The 20,012-nt window shown below is 38.3% G+C and overlaps 1 protein-coding gene across 10 annotated transcripts in view; it reads right to left on the bottom strand.

Annotated features, from left to right (window-relative positions):
• The window catches only part of TRPM1 (transient receptor potential cation channel subfamily M member 1), a 109,750-nt gene that overhangs the window by 7,528 nt on the left and 82,210 nt on the right, over positions 1-20,012 (bottom strand). For 3 of the 10 annotated variants that reach the window (XM_026855686.1, XM_026855678.1, XM_026855681.1), the window contains 12 exons: positions 19,784-19,924; positions 18,506-18,535; positions 15,760-16,052; positions 14,990-15,218; positions 13,402-13,524; positions 12,928-13,059; positions 10,781-10,909; positions 9,217-9,468; positions 8,339-8,531; positions 5,132-5,152; positions 3,313-3,457; positions 945-1,144 (listed from right to left, as the gene is read on the bottom strand). In XM_026855686.1, the coding sequence (XP_026711487.1) occupies positions 945-1,144; positions 3,313-3,457; positions 5,132-5,152; positions 8,339-8,531; positions 9,217-9,468; positions 10,781-10,909; positions 12,928-13,059; positions 13,402-13,524; positions 14,990-15,218; positions 15,760-16,052; positions 18,506-18,535; positions 19,784-19,924 (1,888 nt within the window). The remainder of the gene's footprint in view (positions 1-944; positions 1,145-3,312; positions 3,458-5,131; positions 5,153-8,338; positions 8,532-9,216; positions 9,469-10,780; positions 10,910-12,927; positions 13,060-13,401; positions 13,525-14,989; positions 15,219-15,759; positions 16,053-18,505; positions 18,536-19,783; positions 19,925-20,012) is intronic. The other 7 variants (XM_026855679.1, XM_026855683.1, XM_026855680.1 and 4 more) reach the window with 4 other exon arrangements.

Here is a 20,012-nt window from a genome sequence, read left to right as displayed (position 1 = left end):
TCTCCCCAGCAGACCTGTGCTCTACACCCTGCACCAGCTTTGTTGTCCTTCTCTGGACACACTTGAGTCATTCAATGGCCTTTTTGTAGCGAGGGGCCCAAAACTAAACACAGGAATCGAGGTGCGGTCTCACCAGCGCCGAGTACAGGGGTCAGATCCCTTCCCTGTCCCTGCTGGCCACGCTATTGCTGACACAAGCCAGGATGCCATTGGCCTTCTTGGCCACCTGGGCACACTGCTGGCTCCTGTTCATCCGGCTGTCAATCAACACCCCCAGGTCCCTGTCTGACTGGCAGCTCTCCAGCCACTCCTCACCAAGCCTGTAGCACTACTTTTTTCCTTTTTTTTATCCTTTTTTAACTCAGAAACATATTATGCAGAAATATAATTACTAACAAAATAATGTTTCATGTGAAATGTAGAAATATAGGGATATTTGTGAGCATCTGATTGTTTCAATGAGGCATACAATGAAAATAGTAATCAACAATTACAGGGTGTGTTAGGAGAAAAATCCTCAGTTCCCCTGTGAAATGACAAATACATCCCTACCATAGAGGAATGCAAGTGGGGATACTCTTAGACACAGATTGCTCACAATCACAGAGCATTACAGATTACATTTGAAACTGTGATCCCTTCATCCCCATTTCCTATTTGCCTTCTGCAGCATATGCATTTCACTAGGTAAAACTGGATTAAGTAGATACCATCCCACTGTTTTAAGAAAGCATGTTAAGAAAGTCTTCATTAGCAGCACAGCATTGCATATTCTCAGGAGCCCACAGAGCTCAGGAGCTGTTAACTTGATATAAATTTTGTTCCATACTGTCTTCTGCAAATACACTTGACCATCAATGTGAACGAAATAGTTCAGCATTGGAAAAGCTTCTGCTTTCTGCTAATATGGTGCAAAGAGAGCAGTTTAGAGATTTCTTGCATACTCAGTCCCTTGTCACGCTCATCCTGGTCTCCTTCACCCTTCTTGCAGCGACAGCAGATTAGCCTGATGATTATGTAGATATGGCTGAAGATAATCATTGGTGGTGGGAGGACAGGTCTGTCATGGAATGTCATGATCAGCTGGTATCGCTGGAACTTCCAGACTTGGTTGGATATTGATTTTACTTCAAAGAAGGTATTGCTGAAAGGGAACACAGGTATAGTTTCTCTTAGGCCCCTAAGTTTACTTCAATTGAGCAAGTCCTATACAGAGAAAAGTAGCAGCTAAATAAAAACATGAGGCTACATGACTTGCTTAGTTCAGCTCTTCGTTGATGCTGCTGAAGTTGCTGAGCTGGTGATTAACTTGAACTCATGATTTCACTACTCCTTTTGAGGGTAGCAAAGCAGAAGGTGCTCTGCATCCCTTATGCACCACCCAGAACAGTCCCCCTCTTAGACTATGTGCACCTACTGTATAAAGTCCTTTACGTGTTAGTGAAAAGAAACTCACAGAATTTACAAATCACATAATTGGTATTTTGAGGCTTGGTTGTTAAGTATGTCTTTTAACACATGCCAGTATTTGATATTACAGAAAGTATTAAATCCATGAAAGTTATTTTGTATGCTAAACCCAGAAGCTTCACATAGTTGCCTTTAATATGCTAATCAGCTTGACCTACATAGAAGACTTTTCAAGTTTTCACCAAATGTCCTAAATTCAAACTCTATTCACTCAAACTTCTGACTCAGAAACATTGTGCATATTCTTCTAAAGGAATTTGTTCTTGGAAGCCACAGCCTCATTATTTCTACACCAAAATAAGGTGTGTTATAAAGATGTTTTATTTTGTAATTCAGGGGATAGAAAGGAGTGTGATAGTATCCAATCCAGAGATAACAATAGTCAAGGTTATGAAATAGCAACTAAGAGAAAGCAGACTTGATGTTCTGTCTTAGATAAAGCTTTTCAAGCTATTTTACAGTGTGCTCAGCTCGCTCCACTTGGATAATGCTGATGATATTGGCACTTCCTTTTTTATATTTTCTGTCCACTTCCTTCCTAATCCTCTGTGCTTTGGAATATCGACATTCACAAAACCAGTTAAAACATCTCGTTGAAACCAGAGCATTCTTGGGTACACATAGCTTTTGGTTTCTTTTGGCTACATATGCACAACATTATTTACCAATGAAAAATAACAATCTGCCTTCATTCAGTGTCTCCTGCATTGCAGGAATTCCCTAGCTAGATCTCATCCTCTTGCAACCATGCTGGGATGGCAGGAGTTAACAGCAATGACCTACTTCCCAAACTGCTGATTCCTTGGTCCTTCAGCCAATAATAGCTACCATTGTAAGATTCTTCCCCTTCCCCCTAGCGATTTGACTGGCATTGGAGCACTTTAAAATTCATGACCTTTTAAGCTACATACATCAAATGAAAGACAGGCTTTGTGAGCTGTAGAATTCTGGGCACACGATGAACTATTTTTGTGGTTGTGACACAAGCTATCTATGCCAACAAGCCCTCCAACACTACATGTTTATGGGCATCAAAAATGGATCACCTGCTTTTCTCAGGTGGTGTGTTCAAAAAGTCTTACTAGCAAGTAGATATTTAAATATTTTTTTTTTGTTCTTTTTTTTTATTCCTAGGTCATGACAGGAAAAGCATGCAACATAACTGTGGGTAGAAAGAACAAGCAGCAGAAATTTGTTTGGTTTTACTCTAGGGAAGTCTAAATATAGATTTGTGAAATAACATTAAGAATGTGCATAGTGCACATTGCTTGGACTGGCCAGAGATCTTGGCAACCTGTAGCCATCCTTTCTCTTGGTTCAAGACAATATAGACTCCTTTTTGGGGTCATATAACTGTGCAAGGCCCTAATTTCTTTTTCTAAATGAAAAGCAAAACAATAAGAAAAAAGAAAAATAATCCAGAGAATGTAGTGATAGTGGAAATGCCTCCTGCTTTTGATGTTCAGATTTTCATTATGCAGTTCTATCACAGAATCATGCTTGCTAATGTTTACATGGTCTTCCATCAGGTATGTAGCAGGTTTCAGGGATTCTGTTTTTCATATTTCCAGAGCAATCTTGAGGCCTATCACTATCCACTAAATGGTAATTGGAAGTAGCCAGATTCTCTCATATGCTTTACTGCAATTGGTGGCATACTCAAAGCAACCTTTCCTCCACTCTTTCCCAGTGTATACACGATTGCAAATATTGGCCAGTCATGTTCACTGAGTAATTAGATCGAGTGCAAATCCAAACCCTTGCAAAATCAGTTGACAGGCTCTCACAGAAACTTTGTCTCAGCAATAAGAAACTAAAGATAGTGCATGATTATTTACATACTTGAAGACAGCAATTAGCAGGTTTACCAACAGGATATTTGCTACCAAGAGGTAACAGGCCATAATAGCAGGAGTGAGCCAGGCCCCTGGTATACATGGAGGGAGACGTTTACCATCGTCATCGTAAAGATTGTCCCCACAAGGAGCTGAAAAAAGACCAGGAAAGGTATTTTTCACAAATTGCCCAATACTTAAAAGACACTATTCACATTTATTTAATGATGACACATGCATAAACTTTGCCAAGCTAGACAAATTTTGCAGTTTATTTCCAGTAGCAAGCATGTGTAATTTCTACTTTGAACTTTGCTTCTAACTACAGCATACAAAAATAATTTTCCATAATAGTGAACGGAGAAGCAACTCCAAGTTTACTGTACAGTCTGGCTTTCTTTTCAAATTCATATAGATCTTTTTCTCATAGTAATAGTCTAGGACAAGATCTTAATGTGCAGACATACATACATATTAATAGTGAAATTAAATAAAATTCTCCAACCAAACCTGTGTGCATAACTTGCCAAAGATATTAAAGGATTACTTAGTGGTCCCAGACTGCTAAGCATCAATTAAAAATTTATCAGGGTCCTGAGTGTGCTGAAGAGGCCTTAATGATCCTGACCAGCTTCACCTGGTATCTACACCTACACCTATTATACCTGTCCCTGCCTGAGCTATGTCAGGTGTGCAGGTCTCAGCCCTGCCTCCTGGATGGACCTTAGACCTGTGTTTGTCCCCTGGATAAACCCTCTTCTAACTCTGGCCTTGCCTCCTTTTGCCCCTGAGTGGATTCCCTGGATGGAACCTAGACTACCACTTGCCCTGTCTGGGGCTGTTAATGATACCAGCAGGTGGCCCTGCCCCACTTTTGGGCCAATTTCAGTTTCCCTTATTTGTTCACAATAATTCTAAATTTTTAGATTTTAAACCAGAGATAAAATTATAAAATGAAAATTATATTAGTAACAGCAAAATAGACTGGTGAGAATGAGACAAAAACTTAGAATATTGATCAAACTGATATAAAATAATTGCCTGAAGTAATCCTAAGAAAACATAGGCTGTCTTGGGTAAGAGCTGCCTTGGAGTTGAGTAAATGCAGAAAGTTTGTTCTGTCTTTAAGTGCAGTGCCAGTGTATCCGATTTCAAATACAAGGCTAACTTTTGGAACCATTTAGTAGCAGGTAAAGTGTTTATCAACCACAGGTTCTTGAGCTGAAATCTTAGTAAATACTAAGTCTGACAATGAGTTTTGCAAAAAACCCAATGCTTCAACCTCACCTGAAAAATACTTGAAGTTATTTGAAAACAGACTAGTATTATTTACTATGGACTGAAAGAGATATTTAGACGATGATGAGTAACATATACTTTACTTGCTTTTCAGACATCAGACCCACATTTTTGCTGTTCATCATAAGAAATGTGTAACAGGAAGTTCAAGCAAATCATAATATTATTCACATGGACCAATGAAAGTACTGCCAAAGAAACACTAACATTGTATCTAGGTAATCCAAGGGAATTAGCTAAAACATGACACTCATGCATCATAATTTTACAAGATTATTTTACTGAAAATGTACTAGAAACAAGTCATAGCAACCACATAAGCTCAATTAAAACTTCTGATCTGCATCTATATTAAAATGAAATATTTTTCCTCTGCTTCTTTTCAGTGAAACTATTACAGTAGAAAAACAAGATTCACACCTGAATATTGGATGAGCCCAATAATTAAAATGTCAGTATCTAGTGAAGAAGAAGATTAATGAACATATCCAACTAAATGAGATAATCAGCTCTCCACAGAGACTTACGATTAATTTCCATGGCATAGACTGAACAGCATTCCAAAGGAACAGAATAGGAAAGGAGGCAGGGAGAGAAAGAAAGAAAACAATAGAATAATATTGAAAAAGAAAATTTAAAAGATGATTGAAAATACAGTTTTGCTGCCAAGAAAAGATAAGCAGCTGAAATGTCAGAACAGTAGAGACATATGCTTAGAAACAATGTCTTTATTAAAAATGCATTGCATTCTGCAATTTCCTTTTCATGTTGTTTTCCCCAAATGTCACATATGGCAGTGAATTCACGATATTAATAATAAATCACAAAATGCTTCTGGCAGATGATCATTTAAATATACATGATATTTCAGGCAAGTAAACAAAACCAGCGGTCACCATGAACACAGAACAACTCAAAATTATCACACAAAATCATTCTTTTAGCTATTATGGAAACATTTCCTCCTTTATCTTTTTTTTTTTTAAGAACCACCCTGACTTTGAGTCTGCCAGCTGTTTCTATTGAATAGTTATGTTTCTGTTAATAGTCATGATATTAATGTTATTACAGTGTACAATATCATTAATGCCCATTTTGACTACCAGTATAGATATTGCTTGCCACCCCCTAAATTGTAAGAAAAATTACACTGTTGAAAGAAACTCAGCCAGGCTTCTCTATTGTTTAAGAATACATTGCTGTTGAGTACTAGATGCCACTAGTAACTTCTTGCTCGTGGACATCTAAATGGAGTGAACCAGACAAAAGCATCCTGGGTTGCATTAGGAAAAGTGTTACCAGCAAGTTGAGGGAGGTAATTACTCACCTCTACTCAGCTCTGTGAAACCACATCTGGACTTGTGTGTCTAGTTCTGGGCTCCCCCATAGATATCAGACATGGACATACTGTAAAGGGCCACAAAGATTAAGGGGATTGGAGCATCTGACAAATGAGGCAAGGCTGAGAGAGCTGGGATAATTTAGCCTGGAGAAGGGTCAAGGGAGATTTTACCAGTGTTATAAATACCTGAGGGTGGGTGGGAGTAAAGAAGACAGAGCCAGACTCTTCCCAGTGGTATCCAGTGAAAGAAGAGGCAGTGGGCAGATACAAATATAGGAAATTCTATTTAAAAACAGGTTGTCTCTAGAGATTGCACAGTCTTCATCCATCAGGATATAAAAACCTGACTGGACAGCCCCTGAGCAACCTGCTTAATTTACCCTGCTTTGAGCAGGGAAGTTCGACTAGATGATCTCCAAAGTTGGCTTCCAACCTCAGCAATTCTGTGATTTGCAATCTTCATCTTTAGGTGACATCCTGTCATCAGTGAAGCTGCTGATAGAAGTCCAACTACCTACTTACAGATGCAATACTTTTTACATAAATTGTTTACACTCACGATCCTTGGCAAAACTACCCATAAGCACTTGACACAGAGTCAGGTTAGACTGCCCATAGCAATCACTCCCCAACAACTTCCAAGGTTGGTTTTGTGGTGTGTTTAGAGAACCATGGAAAGGTCAGAGTGAGAATATCTTACTGAAAGCAAAAAGATCTTCAGAAGTCAGTCCACAGACTTCTAGACATAAGAAATTTACAGAATAATTGGAATGCAGTCTAGTTATACCGTAGAACTCCTTGCGTAGTGACACCACTTTTATTTCAATATCAGAACAACAACAAAACCACACATTTCCACGTTAGCTTATGTTTAAGCTACTGACACAGCAAAGCTTTTGACCTGGGAAGGTCAGTGGAGCAAGTAGCTGGATTGAACTTGTGTAACTGGAAAGCCTGAACCTTTTATCCCCAAAATCTTTTGCACTGCTGAAGAAAGATTTCTAATGCAAAGGATGCTGAGTATATAATTGAGAGATGACTAGAAGCATGAGAGAAGTCAGGGACGCCACTTAACACTAAAGAGATCAGTATTGTTGGTAAGGTGTGAGTTTTGATTTATAAAGAAATCACACTGTCTACATTGGCAAGCATTCTTTGTTCAAAGTGAAATAGAATTTGAATGCATGTTATGAGCCACAAAGGCAAGGGATATGCTGTTACAGTCTGTTCTTCCCCATGGGACAGTTAACCCATCTGAGAGATCCTGAGCTTATCCTGGCTCACATGGGAACTGAAACTGCAATATCAGACAATAATAACTGGCTTGACCTTTTATATGTCAACAGTAATTTAGTGTATCATAACTTACGTTAACAAGACAAGCATTCATAAGGAAAACAAAGACTATATGATCTTTGCAACATGATTCTCTTGCAGATCTTTGCAACATAGCTCTTGTTCAGAAACAGACTAATAACATTTTATTCCCTTCTAAGCAATTAGAGTACACTTTAATGACATTTGGTATAAAGGTTTCTCATGATGATGGATCTTTATGGATTTTGAACTTAGACCTCACAGTTTCTTCAGTTTTCCACTTTACTACTTGTCAATATCTGCAGATGGCTGAAATAACACATACACAATGCTGAGATAGTAGCTTATATTATTTTAGATAAAGTGCAAACTATTTGATACATACTGGAGGAGACCAGCTGCATGTTCGACTGTCTGTACAAATTTCAATTATTAACACAAAGCCAGAAATAATATTTCTATCTCCTCTAAAATACTGACAGTTATTTTTTTAAACTTTGCAGCTTTTCTATAAAAAAGGCTATTTCCACACTCAAAGCTAATCAAGCAGAATTTTCCTTTTTTGTTTTGTTTTTTCACAGGTGTAGAAAAGAACATGAGTGACTCATGAAACGGAAACATTTCTGGAAAGTAGATAGATGTATCAGTGGGAGTAAAAATGTATTAGCTCATGGATCCTGTGGTGAGTTGAAGGTGAAAGAATATGTGTGGTTTTGTCTCCTGTGCAAGGTAATTTATTTTTTCTTCTTCTGCTGGAACTATTAGTAAAATATCGGTTCAAAAGAAAGTTTCAGAATGATCTCTGTTGATGCCTCCAAGTAAACAGCACACTTAGTATTGTTATATCCTTGGACAGGAGAGTATTCCAGACTGTACCACTCTCAATGATAACTGACTTTGAATATAAACTGAGAGACGGGACATGCAGGTGGGGAACAGGAAATTGTTCAGTCTCTGGAGTCTGTCACAAGAAAACAACAACAATGATATAAAGACAAAACACTATCTCCAAATTAAAAACAATCATTAATTTGGATCGGATCATCTGCCTCAGAAACAGGAAACAGACTCTTACTATGAATTCTACTCTTACGGTCTATCTGGTCTGCGAACACCTCTCCATAGATCATCCAGTAGGGCATATAGAAGATGTTGCGAGCTAGTCTCCAAGAAGGCTCCTCGTCTGGGTGCAGGATAGCTTGGCGGGCTACTCCAAAACTCATCAGAACCACAAGCATGATGACCACAAAGTAGAGCATGTCAATCATCTGCACAGAGAGACCATACAGAGGCTCTTATCATCACCACGTAGTACAGAGGCACCAGTGTGTCTGTTTGCCATCATGCATTAAACAAGAAAGTATCAAGAGAACAAACACATTCCCCTGGATAATTTTCTTGATATTATTCTTTAACTAATGCACATGAATTAAGCAGACATAAAAATGCAGTAGAAACAGTCATTTAAAGGAAAACTAGATTTATATTTAAATACATTTAAAATGCTAAAATCTTTGCTATTCCCGTTTTCTTTTGCATCAAGTGCACTATGCTCTGCATTCAGCACAGAGCCTTTCTGTGGTTGCAAAGAAATGATACAATCAGTGCTGTATCATCTCCTGTCCACAACTGATGGTTTTGTGGATGATCTTGGTGTATCAGCAATTTATTATTGCTATTGCTTTGGGAGGCAGAAGGCAGGCAAAGTGAACAAGTTTCCTCAGGCTTGTTTAAAAAAAAAAAAGACAACAAAAGAAAAAAGATTCCCTCTTGAATCAAGCAATTATCTGCAAGAGTACTGTACCTCATATGTGTGTGAAATTCACACGGCAACTTTTTCACAGCCTTTACGAGAGTCCTACTCAGATGGAAAACTTTTTTTAAAAATAAGAACTGAATTTAGTTTCCTATGAAGTTCTGAAATACATAATTAACATCAATGTAGGCACTAACCATCTTTCCAATCATCATGACGTAAGGTCCCAGATATTTGTTCACGCCAAAGATATCTAGTACTCTAATGTACCAGAAAATTATATCTACGCAGTAAATCACTCTTCCATAACCCATGTAAGGTTGGTTCTGAAGGCGAAGAATTGCTCCTATCATAAATACTGAAATAGCCACCAGGTCAGTAATATTCCAGTATTCCTGGAGCCAAACTTTTATTTTTTGGCTCAGCTTGCCAGGCTCTGACATCAGAATCTGAAAAAAAAAACCAACCAACAACAAACAACAAACCACAACAAAACCCAAAAAAGAAATCATTAGAAAACACTCCAAGTTATGTTTTTGAAATAATAGTCATGAAAAAAGGTCAGCCTTGTCATATTCAATAGGTGTCTGCGACTCCCTTCACTGCCAGCAAAATTTGTCTCAAGCAGCAATATTTTTAGTTCCTAGCAGGCAAAATTTCCTTTTTATAGAAATATAGAATGGTTTGTGGTGAAGGGACCTTAACGATCATCCAGTCCCACCCCCCTGCCCCGGGCAGGGACACCTTCCACTAGCCCAGGTTGCCCAAAGCCCGTCCAACCTGGCCTTGAACCCTGCCAGGGAGGGGGCAGCCACAGCTCCTCTGGGCAACCTGTGCCAGGGCCTCACCACCTCACAGGAAATAATTTTTCCCTTATATCCAATCAAATCCTACATTCTTTCAGTTTAAAATGGTTGTCCCTTGTCCTGTCACCACAGGCCTTGGTAAAAAGTCTCTTTTTTATAAGCCCCCTTTACATATTGAAAGGCCACTAGAAGGTCTCCCTGGAGCCTTCTTTTCTCTAGGCTGAACAACCTCAACTCTCTCAGCCTTTCTTCACAGCACAGCTGTTTCACAGCCCTCTGATTATTTTCGGGGCCCTCCTCTGGACCCCCTTTTCATGTTTGTTTCTATTTTGGCTTTATTAATCCTTTTTTTGTTGAAGGTTTTAATCAATAACATTTAAAGCAGGGAAGCTGCTTACTGACTTGGCATCCATATTTATCTCCAAATACAGTAAGTATGAGATGTGGGAATTGTGAATCAGAGAAGGATAGGCTAAGTGCAAACCATACTACAGCATGTGAATACAGTAGAAGCTTTTATGCTGTCTTCCTTATAGAAAAGTAATGAGATCAGTCAGATAGTACTTCTGGTTAATTCCCCAAAACATCTCTCTGCCTGCAGTTCCCATCAAAGACTGCATCACTAATAAAAATACAGTACCTTCTGAGGCTTCCTTCATGGGTTATGGCCCTGACTTTCCTTGGAAATACACATAGGAGATTGACAGCATTCATTCTGACTACTGACCTCAGGGCATTTTTGCCTGATCTTTTTGATCAATAAGAGTTTTAACGCATGGGAATGGGTTATAAATGAAACTCTCTACAGTGATGAGTATTTTAGGACGCTGTGGATATGAGAATCTCCTCTCTCATGTATGGCTTCTCAACCCTCTACACAAGTCCATGCCGTTCTTACCTCTAAGGGCGAGCCTCATTTTAAGGATTATGAGATGTTGGTATGATCAGACTTTACCTCTCTTACTTTCTCTAAAGCCAACGTCACAATGTAAGAGATGACAATCCATTCCTGGACTGATGGCCACCGTTCCATCCGCACCAAGATGATATAATTAAATAGCATCAAGTAACCAAGGTACGATATCTAAAAAAAAATTATGGACTTTAGGTCATGAATCCCCGGATCCTTCCACAGTTAGGCAGTACTCAATTACTTGAGATGACTGCCACAGAGAAAAAGACAAATTCAGTCTCAACTAATTTCCATTAGGAAGTTCTGGACTATTAGTGTAAGTCAATAGAGCTATCATTCGATTTTCTATAACTACTGGTGTAAATGTCAAACTGGTGATGCTGCTGTCCCTATGCCTCACAGCAGTCCCTGGTGACCAACCAAACTAAAAACTTCAGAGATATTGGAAGTTCAGAGTTAAGAACCCAAAATGAATCCAATGGCTTTACAGAAAAAAGAGAAACAAAGCAGTAATAAACCAAAAGATTTTCCAGGGAGAAAATGGAGTTTTCTAAAGAATGAAATGTCCAGTGTGAAATGTTTACTCACCATCTCAAAACAGATCTAAAGCAGAACTGAAGGCAAGGATGTGAGCAGCACCTGCCTGGAGCGGCAGGGGAAATAAAGAGCCACACCAGTCAGTTGCTTTTCTCCACCCTGTAGTAATGTGGTTGAGGCCACCTAGGCCGAATATATTCTTTATGTGCAGCCAGAGGCATACAGACTTCATATATCAGTCTCTACAACACCTCTTCCTGTACCTCTTACTTAAACCCATCTGCATGAACAGTACGTTTGCAGATATTTTGGTTACTTTAAGCAGCCCCTAGTCTCAGGAACACGTTTCTCGCTGAAGCCAAATTTGGTAGGAGTACAGGAGGCTGCATCGCCATGTCAGAGAAGAAACACCAAACAGAAGGCAGTAAAATCATCTTAGCTGAGGGGCCTGCATAATTCATAAAGGTGAAGCCCGCCCTAGTTGTGACATTCATACAAACATGTATGAACACAGAAATTTGAGGATGTGTGAAAGATTTGGGTGTTGAAGATCCTTACTTGCACAAGAAAAAACATTTTTTTCTCTGAATTAAGTGAGCCTGCTGCAAAGCCCTTCCTATAGCTGCCATGCCCACTGGCAGAGGCCACAGGCCTCCAACAACTGAAGGAATGACAGACGCTGTGGAACATATGATCCAGGCAGCTGAATTATCTCATTTGTTGAAAGAAGCAAAACAACAATTCCAAAGCACTCTAAATCAGGCCCTTTGTGCCTGGGGCTTTTTTAATCTACTAAAATGTAATTTCTTTACACTGTGAAACCATGTTGAATACTTTTCTTTGAAATTAAATTGGAATTCTGCTTTTAAATTATTAATACAGGCAGCAGAAAGAGATCAGCATAGTGTTTTGTGATTATAATGTGCTAAAATTAAAGACCTATATAATATTATGACATACTAAGTATTGTAAGTCCTAACTTTGAATAAAAAAAACCCAGTATCTTTTACAGGGCACACACAAAATTTATGAGCAGTAGCATGAATACTTTTTCTTCCTATTAAAACAGAGTTTAGCACCAGAGAATTCTTGATGCACTAAAAAGAAAATCAGATTCTTGTAAAAAAAAAATAAATCTTTAGATTGGTTCTAATTATTTAAGTAAGAGAAAAGTACCTGTTACGTTTTTGCAGACTACGATCTCTGCTTCCATCTAGGTTGTGCCCATCTAAGCCTAACTGCAACAGAGCAAATGGCAAGCACTGATACTATGGTGTTACTTCTTGGGTCCTAAAGTGTGTTTCAAGGCAGAACAAAAGCCAGAGCTTTTAGAATGCAAGAGAATGCAGCCTAGTTCAGATTGAGTGACTGGACTGGGGAGCTTGCACTGAGTTAGGCACATGATTAGCCAGACAGGGCCTCCTTCAAAGTGTGTAGGAGCTTTAGAGGCTGACAGAATAAGCTTCAGATATTCATTCTGTTTCACTGTCTATGCATTTTTCTCTAAATAAAGAGAGTGCTTTATTCATCAGATTCCATGAAAGTCAGCACTATGTATTTATTTATTTATTACTTGGTTATTATTTTTACACTGTAATCCTTGAAGTTTCACAAGTGTGAGAAAAATGATCAGTTTAATCATCATGACTTACTGTGTAGAACCAAAATTTGACAATCGGTGCATTATAGAATTCATAGATCTTTGTTCCAATTGGAAGGCTCTTTTGTTTTTTATTTCCATTCTCTTCATCTCCTTTTCGGGAGCCTCCATCCACATTTGCATCCTGGAAGAGCAAAGTTGTCAGTTTTTATCAATATTCAATAGTAAAAATAGTAGCTTTTCCTGAACTACAGCCCCAGCCAACTGTTAACTACACAATGCTTCCTCTGAACAACAGAACTCTTTTTAAAAATACAAAAATACAAATTTCGTAAATCCATGCAACTACACAGATAATTTACAAGCCCTGAGAATCCAGCCTATACACTCCCAGAACTCTTCACTGATTCTTAGCCCACAGAAGCAGTTCAGATTTTAACCTGAGTGACCTACAACATAATCAGAGAAGTCAGAAAACTGAGCACTCTTGAGATATTAGAACTTCCTAAGAATCTCCATTACTGACCACATTTTCCTCCTCCTTCTCTCTGCCTTCCTCATTTTCTCTTGATGTCTGGTAAGAATAATCATCGTAACTCCGAAACTCTAGGAAAAGGATGGTGGGAGGCAAGAGAATCCCCATTATAACCTGTACAACAAGAAAGAATCCAAGTCAGGTGGCAATATTTGTTTACATTAATAGATTTCATAACAAGGCAAATCCCATAAACAATATTTTCTTTCGTACAGTATTGAAGATACTCTGCTATCCTCAAACCTACAAAAATGAGTAAGTAGTACTTATGAAGCATTGGCAATAAGGTCTTGTATGGAAAAGATGGCACTGTGGCAGCCTTCCCATCTCCACAAATACACTGCAATTAAGAAATTGTGCTCTAGAATTAGAGTTGTGTAGAGAAATTCCATGGAATGGACAGATTGGTGGCTGGAAGAGGGCATCAGGCTTCTTACTACAGTTACCTTAGCCACATACTATAATTAAATAGTTAGAAAATGTGTAAAAGATTAAAGAAGCTTTGCAGATAGCACTGGGAGAGTTCTTTTACTGTATGAGATTGCTGAGATACAGAAACACAAGCATGAGTTGCCAAAGTACAGAAAAGGAGCAAAGAAAAGAATGCAGGTAATGAAACTAGAATGTTAGCAGGTTGATTAATCCTTTGGAGAAAAGAAACTAAATGAATAAACAGATTTAGAAAGCACCATGATGCAATCTGAAAGGCTGGACACTTGCCTAAAGATTTTAAAGAGATTTAAGAGTGATGGAAATAAATTGAGAATGAACAGAGGAACTGCAATATGTATGTCAGCAATCTTGGGAGTATGACCTGGGAAGATAGGAATGGCACGCTGTCTGTAATGGGGGATTTAAGGAAATAAGGGGGTGAGACTGAAGGTGGCACCATCATGATGGGCCTCCATATGGGTGACAGCAACTGCATAATGTAACAAAGAAAGGATTATATTCACATGAAAACACACACAAGCAAACACTGCTCTGCTTCCTTAACATTGGCTCACTAATGTTTCCCTTTTGTGCCAGCCTCCTCACATAACTCAGTTTTTTTGTAAATCCAACAATTAGGAAATATAAAAATCAGTAAGAAAGACCATATCATGAAATCACAGAAGAGGGAAATAAAAATCACATAGTTTCACACAATGCAATTGCAGATTTCATTCTTTTCAACACTGAGTCTCAACTCTCTATCTTCTGGTACGATATTAAGCAACGTAAGAATTGTATGTCCATGTCTGGTTCATTTTCTCTCTATTTCCATTGTGTGGACCCCCAGTGGAGATCTCTTTGCTTGTATCCAACTAATCCTTAACCAAAGGTGTATGCAGATCTCATCACTGACTGAAAGCCACAACTTTGCTCTCAGATTCCAATCATGCTAAGCCTTTTATGGATTTATATGGGGTAATGTTCCTTAGTTATCCCGAATTTGGAAACCAAACAAATTAGCTTTAAAATAGGTATGTTACTAAAACACCTATAATTAGTAAGCTGATTTGTTCTATATATACATTATGCATAATGTAATGTTACATGCAACAAACTGTATCTTTGAAAACAATTGCAGAAATACCTTAAGGCCTGGGTTTTTCCGCATGCGTAGTCGCCCCATCCACATATCTGTTAAGAGCATCTGGCTGCACGTGTGAGCAATGAAGTCCCTGTGTTTAGCTGCCACAGCCAATTTCAGGCAGGTAGAATTACTCCAGTTTTTCAGTTCATAGGTCAGTAGTTTCATGGCAATCTGTTCATCATGTTTATAGGACTGATCCAAGAGTTCAACAGCCAGCTGGCCAAAATCTCTGGAAAATGCAAGATAAGTCCAGTGAAGTTTGATTTAGATATCAGTGTTTTCTTGCATTTGGATTTTCATTCCATTCACAGGAAGTCATGTTTTTCCACACTCATGTACAATGCGAAGAAAAAACAGAGTCTCAAGCTTCATTTGGGATAGTCTACAAGTTGCAAACCAGTGTTTAGTGACCAAAGAGAACTATCTGAGATCAGCAACATCTTAAGGCCAGTTTAGATGTATCATAAGATACCTCTTAATTTATGTGAGTAAATTCTGAAAATAACTTCGTGAAATAAAACTGGCTAGTTTTACAGAGAGAGGGGCTGAAGAATGTGTTCTGTCAGAAAAAATGCAAGTCTTCTGCTTGCTAGTGTTACCTTCAGATCCTGAGATCACATTTTGGCTTGGTTACTGTTGATAAATCATCTCCAAATGGCATTTTGTGAAGCTACATTCTAGAAATCAGCTGTACTTTACTAAAATCTTCTTAGCAGGTCAGACAACCCCCTATACCAAGTAGAGATAAAGTCTGCTCTGCGTCTACTAACTTTGAGTTGTTGTCCAGGTCCTGAGAGATGTCATCCACCAGTTCACTCTCAGAAGACTCATGGGCCATAGACTTGTACAGTTTACAGGCCACAAGTGCCTTGGCCATGGTTTCCTCGCCTCGCTGCCAAAGGAAGAGTGCCATCTTTTGCCGTTTCATCAGCACGGCCCATACCATCAGTTCATGAAAGGGATACTTAAAGCGGCTGACTTCTGGGTCATCCACATCAATATCGATCTCTTCCTCCTTTTTCTTCTTCTTCTTCTTCTTCCCTTTGGTGGGAGGCTCATCATCCTGGGAAGGAAAGAAGAAAAAATGTTCCCATCCGTTCTTAACATCTTACCTGACAATGGTACCATGCACAGAGCAAGTATTGAGAGGACATATTAACAGTTAAAGTTCTAATTTGTTTTTGCTTCTACAATGAATGCCAATCACAATAAAACTATGAAGAACATGTGATGGAGCATGCACTGGGCTAGCACACACAGCTTAATATTTTATTCAGAGAACCACTTCTTGCATACTTAATTACAAATCACCCACCTTGGATAAGTACAGTAGAACCCTATTGTACCGAAGGCATTATTTTACACTGCATTGTAAGTAGATCTCTACTGCAAGTGTAATTGCACATGTTGATTTGCAATGAATTAATATTTGATGAATTCCACTGCAGTGTCAATGGAGCTTTAACAAACCTGAATTCACTCTGAATAGGTTCCACTGTAATTTCTCATTCGATATGTCTGCATCTATTCCTGAAGAACAGTGCTGCATATCTCGCACGTATCAAAGCAGTTTTCAGACGGACATGCAGGTGGAGAGAGCGGTAACATGCAAGTGGAAAAGACAGGCAGATAGCGTCCTTAAGAACAGCAAGCTACTAAAGGGAGACTTCACCTTTGAATAAGCAATCTCCTCTTACGTATGCAGTGCAAACAGAAGGTATAAGTATCCCATTTCTTAAAGGGATAGGGAGGATAGGCCATTACTACAGGAACCAACATGGAAGTAACTGAAGGGAAGTACTGACAATGAAGCAGGATCCTGAAGGGAGAAAAGCCATCATTGGGAAAATTAGGGTTTAAATACTGTAAGAAGAACATTGCACATATAGGTGTAGAGACAGAGCTCACTGTCATTGTAGACCTTGATTCCAATCTCAGAAGTGGATTGCAAGTAAAAGCAATTACCATTCTACAAAATTAGTTTCTGTTCAAGCAAGCTCAGCATAATGCACTTGTTTTGACAAAACATGAACTTAAATCCAAATTCAGGGTTCAGCCTCACACCCCAGGTTTCCAAAGGCAACTCTTCAGCCCAACAATTAAGTATGCATTTCTTTTCCAGCAGTTTTAAGATCCTGAAGTGATGACCTCTGTCTCTTATGGAAAATTCAGGGGTCATTAATTGCATGCACATGAAAATAGTGTTGAGCATCTCTGAAGCACAGGACATAAAATCTCAAATGCAGGACCAAAAATTAGGTCCTCCCGACACTAGGAAAATCAAATGAAAACAAAACCCTGCATAAGGAAGACAAAGTGCTAAGGAGGCTAAACTTCCTGTTTTAGAGCTGCTAACACTGAAAATGGAAAAAACCCAAACACTTGGAGTCACAACAATTTACTGACTGCTTTAGCAAACAAAATGTTAATTTTTCTCTTGGAAGAAGGGAGTGGGCTACACTCACTGTCAAGTGGAGAGAACACTTCAGTTTGTGCCACATAAAACTTTTCTCACTGAAAGAAATAGGAAAATCAAAATGTGCTTTTGGAGAAGCACTAAGCAACCTACGTGTGATCAACACTGATTAAAAGGGGCTGCATCTCTGAGGGGCTGAGCTTTTGGCCTTGAGCTATTACAGAATAGGAAGCTGATCAGAGAGGTTAAATATAACCTGGACTTTCTCTGTAGAGAAGAGAGCTGCTTATCTGCTTGGGGAAATAGAGGCTTTTGTGTGTGGGTATAGTTCACATCAAATGTAACACAAACAACATACATATACTGTGTTAGACTATTATCACAGCACTAATAAAAGCATACTTCATAGAGAAATGTACCTAGTCTCTTTGTGTAAATGCTCTCCTGGTCTATATTAATATTTATTTTTTTTTTGGAAAAAAAAAGCAATTACCTCCAAAACAGAGTGAGTTTTTAGGCATCATCCCAGACTTGATTCTGATCAATTCAAAATTTCTGCAGACACACAAGTAATTGAGGCAGAGGTTGGACCCAAAATTCTGGATCAGCTTCATCATTTACTAAGCATGGTGCCATCGTGGTAGCAAGGATGTTTTATAGCAGAGGACAGCATCTAACATGTCAGACCAACTCTCCAGTTAAATATTTCTCTATGATAAAACCTTATTTGCACATAAACTGTTACTTCATGATTAAAGGGGATTTGACCATAAGCATCACTGCTGGATCACATTCTTTTTTCAATATCATTGATGTTCACATCTGATTAAATCTACAGTATGTTCCAACATGGACTGTGTGGTTACATAATACTGCTAGAAACTGCCTGAAGACTATTGAGCAAAGCTTTAAGCAGCTATCAAGACCCTACCCACAAAAAAATTTCAAAAGTATTTCATTGGCTGTTTGCAAAATGGAAGACCCTGTCTAGTTGAAATTTACTTTAAGCCACAATAATAGTGCAAAAGCTAAGAGCAGGAGCAGAACTGTACCAAGAAATGCTCTGATAGAGACAATATTTTACAATAAATCCAACTTACCTCCATCCCTAGTAGTTTAAGAGCTTTTGGCTGAATATCAAAAATAGAAAAGAAAATTAGTGAGATGGGACGGAAAATTCAAAGACCAAACATACCAAGTAAAAACACATTTTCATTTACAAATGTAAAGTATTTATTATTAAACTTACTATTCTAAATATTTGTACCAATAATAGTACAATTAATCAATCTCCCTCTTAATTGTATTTTCAGAAAATCAATAGGTTAGAAAATATTTTCCATCCTGCACTCAAGTGAAATAGTTGATTCAGATGGAAGAGTTACATGGATCATTGAACAATATACTGCTTTGAGAATTAAAATTACCACATGGTCACAAAAGCTCAAAAAAAAATACTGCTTCTAAGAACACACAGGGTAAAGATAGCCATAAGAAACAGCAAAAAATATAATAGATCTTCAAACCTCGCACAGTTTCCCCTTAAAAAATAAACCCCTACATTCTATTGTTAAATCTCTGGCTTACGTTTTACATAAAAGGTTGATTTTGTTCCATCAGATAGTACTACACTATATATGTACTATATATTGGCTACAGAATACTTTGGCTTTGAGTGGCCTTCTGACCATCTGTGGGGCTAGTTTCCTAGTGTGGGGCTTTCTGTAATTAGGCTGGGAAGCTTCACTTGACCTTCAAAGATGAACCAAGCAAATAAACAAGTTAATGAAGAAAATTATTCTGTTTGCTTAGAACAGACTTTTTAACAAAGCAAGGGCCATGTTTGATATTCTTGGGACTGATACATGACTATGAAATGCTTTACTGTGGTTGCAGTGGCTTCCGTAGGATAGGATTTATGTTCAGAGCAGTTCTTTACAGGACTTACCATAACAGGTTCATAGCTCTTCTGTATTCAGACTAAACTCTCTGCCTTACCCAAGCTGAGGCTACTATTGGTTATAATTAGTAAATAATAGGTCTGGTTTGACCTATTTTTACAGCTATAAGAGAGCTACAGCTTGAAGTAGGAATAAGTAAATATGCAAACACCACAATTAGAAATGCTTGGACTGTAAATTACTGAAATAGGAGGAAATTCACCTCCAGATCATTGCATTTACCACCTTTTGGGTCCTGTTCTTCAATATAGATGTTTTACAGGTTCTTTATATAACTTCACTACCAAAGTGTCAACTTTGGTCTTGCAGAATTTCTTTAGAATTTAACATGTAGTGTTTCACAAAGACAAAGGAACAGAGTGTTACTTATTTTTTACCATCAGCATGACGCCACATCTAGAATGAACTTATTCTTACCCTCTTTGGTCCAAATAAGTTATTATAAAGAGTCCGAAAACTTTTTCGAGTATAGTTGCAGCGATAAGCTCCACCCATGAGATATTCAAGTACAAGACCAATATCTATTAGGCTGATATGATAATCTGGTGGAAGATTTCCCTATCAAAAATTAAAAAAAAAAAAAAAAAAAGCCGAAATAAGAACTTTGGATAAGAAAACAGAAAATACATTAAATTGCCTGGCTAGA

This window comes from Athene cunicularia (genome assembly GCF_003259725.1).
Source record: "Athene cunicularia isolate RWA chromosome 10 unlocalized genomic scaffold, athCun1 chr10_part1, whole genome shotgun sequence".
Taxonomy (NCBI): Eukaryota; Metazoa; Chordata; class Aves; order Strigiformes; family Strigidae; genus Athene; species Athene cunicularia.
The sequence above is the reverse complement of the archived record's forward strand: the minus strand, read 5'-3'. Positions and strand labels throughout refer to the sequence as shown.